The sequence below is a fragment of the Tupaia chinensis genome, unplaced genomic scaffold (genome assembly GCF_000334495.1).
Source record: "Tupaia chinensis unplaced genomic scaffold, TupChi_1.0 Scaffold000451_1, whole genome shotgun sequence".
Lineage (NCBI taxonomy): Eukaryota > Metazoa > Chordata > Mammalia > Scandentia > Tupaiidae > Tupaia > Tupaia belangeri.
In genome coordinates this window covers 213471-223012 of record NW_006159957.1, presented here as the reverse complement: position 1 = coordinate 223012, position 9542 = coordinate 213471, and the positions used below count along the sequence as shown (strand labels likewise).

The 9542-nt window shown below is 45.2% G+C and overlaps 1 protein-coding gene across 1 annotated transcript in view; it reads right to left on the bottom strand.

Moving 5' to 3' along the window:
• The window catches only part of MYRIP (myosin VIIA and Rab interacting protein), a gene marked incomplete in the record, with an annotated part of 307310 nt that overhangs the window by 112225 nt on the left and 185543 nt on the right, over nucleotides 1-9542 (bottom strand). The window contains 1 exon segment of the mRNA XM_014590459.2: nucleotides 388-460. Within this exon segment, the coding sequence (XP_014445945.1) occupies nucleotides 388-460 (73 nt within the window).

The following is a 9542-nucleotide window of genomic DNA, read 5'->3' as shown; positions in this document are numbered from 1 at the left end:
ACCAGCAGTTAGCGTAATGGCTATGTCGCTGGACTCCCACGTAGTCGACCGCGGTTCGTGTCCCGGACCCGGTGACATCCTATGTCTGCTACTCTCTTTACTAACTAGCCTGAAACCCTTCTGTTTAACAATATAACTGCTTACATAAAACCCCCACTCCCCTCAAAAATAATTAACCTACTTAATTCAACTTCTATAACTACTTACATAAAAACCCCTAATAACTGATCCCCTCTATAAAAAAAAAAAACTACTTCGGTCAGGGCTACAGTTCTGACTCTGGGCCTCCAAGCCTCAGGCTGTAGTCACTGGCCAGCGAATAAAGACTCCCTTTAACCTTAATCTGGTCATTCATTTGGTGGCACTTTACAACATAAGCAACCTTACCTTCTGACTGCCTATAAAATGTCGAATCACTGCCTGAAATGCTTCCTTCATTCTCCAGGTTTGACTCAAAAAGCCTACCTCCTAAAGAAAAGAGGGCAAGAGAGAGAGAGAGAGAGAATATGAATATCAAAGATCTTCAATGAGCATTGGCGCACTGTAGCTCAACTGGTAGACCACAATGACTCCCTTTGAATTAGCTTTGCAAATAGATTTAAAGGAGCACCAAGTCCCACAGTAATATTACAGGGTTTGAGCCTGACTTTCCCTTCTCACGCTGATTCCCAGGGGAGCCCTGCTGCCACCTCTGACTTCCTTCCGATGCTTTCCTCAGAGGCAGTGTGAAGCCCAAGGCAGACTAATACACGGACGTGTACAAAGTGTGGAGTCAATTCCTGAACCTGCAAATGATCCGTTGTGTGACCTTGAGCAAGTTCGCCTCCCTAACACTCAGCTTCTTTCCCAGGAAAGTGGGAGAATCAGTAGTTTTCCTTTCAGCTGTGTGATGAGGCATGGCGTCCATAGAGGCAATCCCAACTGTTGCCTTGAACCGATGATCTCTTACCATTCTCTTCTGCAGAAAAGAGTGTATATGGAATGGACCCCAGAACGGGGCAAGGTAAGGCATGGCATTTGACTGCTTAAGGCTTACTGCCTTTTCTCTGCTCTTCTCAGTCAGAACTAAGAACACACGGCCTTGGTCTTAGCTCCAAGAACACTTGACTAAGTCTTTTTGTTAAATTAGGGATTTTCACTAGTTGTGGTCCTATATTAATGTATTGTATGTGATTTTTGATGGCAGGAATAGTGTTTTGCTTTGTTTTAATCACTGTAATCCAGCGCTCAATACAGCATGAAGACAGTGGTTGGCTTAAAACATTATTAAATTGGATGCTGGATATAGACTGACTGGTAGAACCAAGAAAATAAATACAGGGCTACGTGCCTTAGCTCAAAAAGGGGCGAATGCCATTGATAGCATGCCAAACCCAGCACTAGGCCTTACAGACACATCAAACACCCTGTGCTTTCTTGGATGGGCTCCAATAAATGTACCCTCAAGGGATTTGCTGTAGGAACCGGTGGTGGGTTTAGCGGGCTGCTGACTTTATGAGATAAGCTGTTAAATGCAGTCTGTCGCAGTCATTCAGCCTGACTACACACCATTGTTTGTGTCTGCAATTTTGACCAGATTTTCACAATGCCCAAAGTCCATGAACCAGTCCCGTGGCCTCGTGGTTAAGATGCCAATCCCATAGGACCAACTGCCATTCAGATCCCAGACCCAGGAGTTTGAAAAACATGCTGAGTGTGTATGTGTGCGTGAGCCCCTCATCTCAACAGGATGGAGAAATAGAGAAGGGATTGCAGCCTGACTACGCCTCACTGGAGGTGCTTCCTCTTCCTTCCCCCATCTCTTTGGTGAGTGCCGGCACCCTTCAGCAATTAAAAAAATATTTTAAAAAAGAAAATGCCCGACGTTCACTTAGTCTAGCTCTGTGACCTTGAGGAAGAGACTTTATTTCCCTGGGTCTCAGTTTCCTCACTTACGAAGGAAAGCTTTAAGATGAGTCATCTTGGGGCCAGCAGGTAGCATGGAGGTTAAGGCACTGGATTCTCACATGGCCGGCTGTGGTTCCAGTTCCAGTCCCAGCCATGGCAGCTTGAAAATCACACTGGGAGTGTGGGCGTGCAAGCCCAAAACCCTGAGAGGAAACTGGAGGAGAAGGGATTGCTGTGTGGCCATCCACCCTGAGGGGTGATTTCTCACTTTCCCTCTCTCTGTCTCTCTCCAGTAACATCCTATGGCAAATAAATAAATAAATAAAAATAATAAAAATTATTCTTGGTTCACAGGCTGTGGACGTATCTCAGGGCAAGTCTCTTATTTGGGCTGGCTGTGTTCGGTGTTCACTCCTTGATTAGCCAATAGTCCATGCATACGTAGGTGACTGGACTTGGGCTCAGAGTAGAAATGCATTGGTGAGCAGAGCTGGGAACTCTCCCTGCCCCAGCAAACTCGAGGATCTAGGGGACAGCATGAATCAAAGACCTATATAAGTAAGTACAAGGAGTAGCTGTGCTAAGTGCTCCGATGGGGTAGTCCACAGTATAGTATTCAGCAGGGAAGACTGAAGTCAGTGAGGAACCAAGCACAGGAGTTCGAAGAGGTGGAAGGGCACCCAGGCAGAGTACACTGCTTGCACTGAGGCCAGCAGTGGGAAAACAGGGTGTACTAGGGGCCCGAGAGGCTGTGTGCTGGGCTGCAGAGAGGAGGAAGCATGGGTGAGATGACCTGGGGACAGACCGTGTAGGTCATGGAGGTCTCGTCTGTGTTTGGATCGTTCTCCAACAGCCACGTGAAGCCATTAAAGCTTTCACGGAGGGATGCGTGTATGTGTAGAAGGGAAGAGGTTGTAGAGTTAGGAGGAACGAGGAAAAGGAAGCCCTGAGCGCAGGTATATTCCAGAATGTGGAATTGGGAAAGGAAATGGCAGAGCAATAAGTGGAAGGAAATGCAGCCAAGGAAGAGTTTAGGAAATGAAAGAGACTTGGGTGTGTTTATAAATCAATAGGAAGAACTCAGTTAAAACAGAAAGAAATCAGATGCAAAGAAGAGGGGGGAAGCAGGAAACAGAGAAGGGTTGTGTCCCCAACTATGGCAGTGTCAGGGCGAAAGAGGAGGAAGAGGAGGAACAGGAGGAAGCCCCTGCCTGGTGTACCCCCTGCTCCCTGGGAAGGAGGAGCCGGGTCATCTGCTGAGAGGTCTGGATGACTGGGGAAGTATAAAGAAAGAGGAGATTTGAAATTTTCCTTAATTGAGCTCACTGGAGGAGCAGCTCTGGTTTTGCATAACTTTAAATCTTCTAGCCAACACTCCTCTCCCTCTGTTTCCCTTTATTTTGCAGGTGTGCACATCAGTGTTATCGAGCATGAAGTGATTGCTCCCCAGGGAAGGAAGCACTGAAGCAGCAGCCAGACATCATCCCGTCACTATTTTTCATGAGTGGGAGGAACCTCTGGCTTCACGTGACTCAGCATTTTCAAACGATCCCATTTGCCAATCATATCCCAGGTGAAAGACGCAATTGACCTTTTTTTTTTTTGAGCGGTTTTTGCTATAGGGCACGTGCCCTCGCCAAAAAAACAGAGAGACAGAAATCGAGAAATCACCCCCCAGGGGGATGGCCATGCCACAATCCCTTCTCTTCCATTCTCCTCTCAGGATCTTGGGCACACATGCACATGCGCCCGGCATGAGTTTAAGCCACTGGGTCTGGGACTCAAACCACGGTTGACTACATGGGAGTCCAGCGACATAGCTATTATGCCAACTGTTGGTCCCAACAATTGACCTTTTTAAGAATCATGTCAAAAGCAGATATAAAGTGATAATAAATAGTACAGGGTTGACTTGTCCCCTTTTATTTATCTAATGCTAAATAAAAGCATATATTATTTATCCAAATGTCTGAAGATTATGTATACTTAGAATGATTAATTTTGCCTTTTCATGGAACTTATTTTTAGGGTAACTGTTAAAAATGTCATATGGGAGGAGGGCAGCAGGTGGCGTGGTAATTAAGGCACTGAACTCCCTCACGGCCACCCTCAGTGACAGCCTCAGACCAGAGGCTTGAAAATCACACCAGGGCCATGTGCATGCATGTCCAAAATCCCAAGAAGAGAATGGAGGACAAGGAACTGAGACATGGTCATATCACCTGTGGGGTGATTTCACACTTTTCTTCTCTCTGTTTCTGTCTGGTGAGTGCATGTGCCCTGTGTGTGTGTGTGTGTGTGTGTGTGTGTGTGTGTGTGGGGCGGGGCGCAGAGCAGTCTTTACCATTGGACATTATTTTATTTATAAATGTGCTTGTTAATATTTGGTTCCTCCACTATAATTGGCACTCAGCTGGCAAGGTCTTGCCTATCTAAATAAGGCAGGCACATAGTAGGTGTTGAATAAATGTTTACTGAAAGAACGAATGCATTTTAGATCTAACAAAACTTATGAGTCGCCTTTTTAAAAATTTTTTTTTCCAGAAGGCATGTGTACTTGCCAGAAAGAGACAGAGAGAGAGGGAAAGTGAGAAAGCACCTCCCATGAGGAATGGTCATGCCACAATCTCTTCTTCTCCATTCTCCTCTTAGGATTTTGGGACATGCCCAGCATGTCTTTGGAGCCACCAGTCCCAGGACTCAAACTACACAGTTGGCCATGTGGGATCCAGCTGCCCTGTCACACCACCCACAGGCCCGTGAGTCTCCTTTTAAGCCTAATCTAGCCACTTGATGTGGGCTCCAAAAAGATAAGAAAAGAAGCTAGCCTGGGAAGAACAAATGGAAGTATGAAGTGTGCACATGATGGGCAACCCATAACATTCTGTGGACTGAATGCATTTCAGTGGAATGAATGCGATTCGTTTTTGTCTTTGTTTCACTAGAGAGTGTGTGGGCTCTCCAAAGAGAAACGGAGAGTGAGGTAGAGGGTGGCATAACCACCCTATGGGGTATGGTCATGTCACAATCCTTTCTCCTCTCTTTCTCTCTCTCTCCTTTTGGTATCTTGGGCATGCATGCACACCCACCCAGTGTGATCCTCAAGCAGCTGGGTCTGGGACTCAAACCATGAGCATGCCATCCTCAAGCAACTGGGTCTGGGACTCAAACCATGAGCATGCCATGTGGGATTGGCTGCCGTAACCACCATGTCCTGGAGCTGGCCTGGAATGAGCTTCACAGCACATACACTGGTCTGTGTAGGGCAGATGATGCGAAGGGGTAAGGAATTTTACACGGAGCATCCCGGAGCCTTACATGGCATAGATTTAGCATGTTATCTTCTGACAGTTAAACTCCTGTAAATAAGCACCCTTACATACAGCTGGAAATGGGACTATCTTATTCATAACTGCTAACTATTGTGACGTTCTAGCTAACTAGAACAGCTGTAACTTAAAATAACTAGTGGGTTTAAAAAAACACATATACTGGGACCAGCAGTTAGTGTAATGACTATGTCACTGAGCTCCCATGTAGCCGACTGCGATTTGAGTCCCGGACCCGGTCGCTTAAATTCATGCCGGGCACGTGTGCGTGCGTGCCCAAGATCCCGAGAGGAGAATGGAGGAGAAGGGATTGCAGCGTGGCCATCTCTCTGGCGGGTGATTTCTCACTTTCTATCTCTTCATTTCTCTCTGTCTTCCTGGAGAGCGCACATGCCCTATAGCAAAAACCTCTCCAAAAAAGAAAAAAAAGAAAAGAAAAAAAAAACATATACACTAGGTCCCACTAGATAGTTTCTGAAGCCAGGGTCTGGGCAGGGAAGATAATCCTGCATATTGTTTGTTCGTTTCAAAGCTCCCCAGATAATTTTTAATGTGTAGTCAGGATTGAGGACAGCAGGTGACAAACCTGCAAAGGGTGTCGGTGACAGGTGAAGGCTAATGCTAGTGCCTCTTGAGTCATCTCTCATAACCAGGAGACCATGTAAGCACTGGAAAATCTCTCCAAACCTGGCTATTGTAGACTCTCATTGTTTTAGGATGATGGCTTTACAGGTTTGACTACCATCTTGTAAGCTGTCTCCTGTCTGCTTGTTTTCACGTTTATCCAAAGGAAATCTCAGCTGACATGGAGCTAATAACCATATTACAACAACTGATTCTGATACTTCTATGTAGTGTCTTGGGGGTCCATGAAATGCTTTTAAAATGGAGCTAGAGCGAGAATAAAGACATGAATCGTGCCAGGCTTTGGGAACACAGAGATAAAGTAACACCCGAGCATCATGGACTGGCAGGGAGGCGGTGGTGTAAACCATCCCTCAGTGCAGTGTGCACTGGGTTAAGAGCTGAGATGCAGCTCAGATGAAAGACATGAATTGCAGAGGGCCCAGCACCTAGCTCTGCTTCAATCATGACACTTATCCCTAGCAGATGGTTCTCTTTTGAAAATGACACTCGTCCGTTTCAAAGCCCTGTGCTAGCCCACTTGAGAGCCACGTCCTCCGGCTCCTGTCGTGGGCCTGAGGGAGAAGGGAAACAGCGGAATTGGCTCCATTTGGCAGGATTCTCCACACATCCTTGCTTTTCTCAATTTACGCTGTGTGTCGGGAACACCTAGGAGATTTGAATTTGGTGACATTTAAAGTGGTACATGAAGCAGATTTGAGGATGCACGAGAGAGGAAAGAAAGAATGAATACAAATGAGGAAGCCAATTCTATTCTAGAACCTTCTGGAAATATCGTTTGGGGTTGAGAAACTATTGTTAACAGCATTCGTTTTAAGCATTCTTTCTTTTTGCCTTCATGCCTTAAGAAAAATGTCTAGAAACATCAGAAAGAAAAGATAAACACAAGATTATGGAAAGTTCAGCTCTGTTCTCTTAGCTATAGGCTTCCTGGATCATGTGAAAGACTGAGATTCTAAGCAGGGCCATAAAAGGCCCTAATGGTTCTCTTTGTTGAATGCTTCCATCCTAGTTTGCTCTTGTCTAAGTGGCTGGCATATTTTTAGATAACACCCAACCGAAGACTTATTGAGACTACAACAATGAAAAATAACGATGGTGAAAAAGCTCCCAATGAGACGGATGAGATCTTTTTTCCCCCACTGTTTCTCATGGATAAAAAGCATTTACCTGTGTCAGCACAGTGATAAAAATATCTGCTTACAGGACAGAAAGACACAGCCTTTTTTGGGAGAATACACTGTTTATATTCTGACAACCATCCCTTCCCTTTCTACTGGCTAGTCTAAGAGAACTAGAAACTATGTTTTCTCATTCTAATTAAATTGGTTGTCTTAACTGTATAAAAATAACACAGGGAAAATTTGTCCTTCATGCTTCTTGGGAGGAAGGTGAAACTTTCTTTCTTTCCTTTTTTTAAAAATATTTATTTAATTTTATTTATCCATTCATTTATTTTAATTTAACTAGAGAGAGAGAAAGTGAGAAAGCAAGTTGCCAGGTCCAGGATGTGAACAGTGGTCTGCCATGAGGGAGAGTCCAGTGCCTTAACCACCACACCACCTGCTGGTCTCAGAAGCTGAAACTTTCTAGCTATCCCATAATTTGGGCCTGGTCAGAATACGATTTTAGAGTAAGAGACTAGGATCAAGCACACATCCTCTGAGAGCAGACTTAGTCTCTCTTGAACCAAATGAAAGTCACTTTCCAATGTTATAACTGGACTTAGGGATAATGATCAAGAATTGTCCTTTCTTTTTTGTTTTCTTATTATTTAAAAAATTTTGACATGGTGTGTGTGCACTTGCCAGAGAAAGAGAGAAAGACAGAAGTAGAGGGAGAAAGCCCCGCCCCATGGAGCGTGGTCACATCACCACCCCTTGCACCCCATTTCTCAATACTGTCAGGACTTTGGGTAGAGGGAGGAAGCCCCGCCCCATGGGGCGTGGTCACATCACCACCCCTTCCACCCCATTTCTCAATACTGTCAGGACTTTGGACATGTGCATACATGTACCCAGTATGTTTTCAACGTGTTAGAGCTGGGAGTTGAACTTGATTGGCCATGGAGGAATCTGGCTCCCTTAATCATGAGGTCACAGGGCCAGCTCAGGAATGTTTAGTTTCTAGGGATCCAAATGAAAATATCCACAATGTTCAGAAATATTTTGGTCATCAGCTCTAGCCCAGGGGGGATGCTGGAACAAGGAGAGGAAACTTGACCGAGTCTGCCTTTCTGTTTCTGCTCCTCCTTAGTGTCAGCTGTGTAAGCAAATTTTTGTCCCACGCGGGTGTGCAGGGGAACAAACCAAGTCTTCTACCCCAGCAGCCCACCAAAGACGTGCAGACCCTCAGCAGCCAGAGTACCTAACATGTCAAAGCACGCGCCACTCTCCAGCCGGTGTTTCCTGTACAGGTTCTTCAGGACCTTCGCGCTGCCAAAGCGCTTAAAGCGGCTCTTCACATTATTGTAGAACCATTCCAGGGACTGGGTCCTCAGAAGCCTGAGGGAAACAGAATCAGAAGACAGAAAAATTAGATCTAACCTGGTGAATTGCAAAAGTTGCTACAATGCTTTGTAACTCCTTCCATCAAGATGTGGGGTTTCTTTCTCCATCCCTTGAATCTGGACTGGCCTTGTGACTTGTTCTGACCAGGGGCAGGGGTGCAGGGATGCTTCATGAGTCCTGAACCCCACAGTGTCCTCTCTGACTACTTCTGGGAGACCTGCAACCCCTCAACAGGTGAATAAGCTCAAGGGGATGAGACACTTGGTCCACTCACCTTTCTTATCCCAGCCAATAGCCAGTCAACCTGCAGAGAGATGAGTAAGGCCATTGACCACTATCTGACTGCAAATCTGTGAGTGAGCCTGGGCGAACCCCACAGCAATAACCACTGTGTCCACCTAAGCTAGAAAATGCCACTAAGCATTTTCTAAATTTGGGGGTACTTTGTTATGCAGCAAAAACTAACTGATACATCTGCTTAATCACAGGCTTTCTATTTGGCTTTTACTGAATGAATGGCATTTCTAATTCGGCTTGGGGAAATTAAAAGCACGAGGGAGACATTGAGCTCTGTGGCAAAATTCTCTGATCTCTTTCTCAATCAGCTGGAAGCTCAGTGGCAAAGCAGTGTCTGCATAATGCTCTCACAGTCTGTAGAAAAAAAGGACAAGATTCTTTTCTTTTGTGCCCGGTAAGGACATATTTCCAAAGCCCGTCCATTTTAAGAAGAGCTTTTGTTGTTATTTTTCTTCTTATGAACAGAATGCCACATACTCAATTTAGAAAGTTGGGAGGAAGAAAACGAATACAAAGGACTTCGGATTCAATGGGAATCGGATTCAATGGGAATTGGATTCAATGGAAAAACAAGCACACATTTAGCTGTTCTTGCTCCCCAGACACCAGTGAAATGTGAGAAGACATCCACATACATGAAAGTGAATAGTGAGGGTGAGCAGAACCAGAGATTTTGACAGGCATCTGGAAAACTAAAAGTGAGTCTCAGCATGAAAATAAGAGGATGTCGTCCTTCGAAAAAGACAGAAAAGCTAGAACTCTGACAAGGAGGCCCAATTTTAGGTTGGTTGATTCAGAGAGTAGGTTTGGATTATGACCTAGTATTCAAAAAGGTAATTTAATGGTTGTGTGGACAACAGTGAGGCCTCTTGGC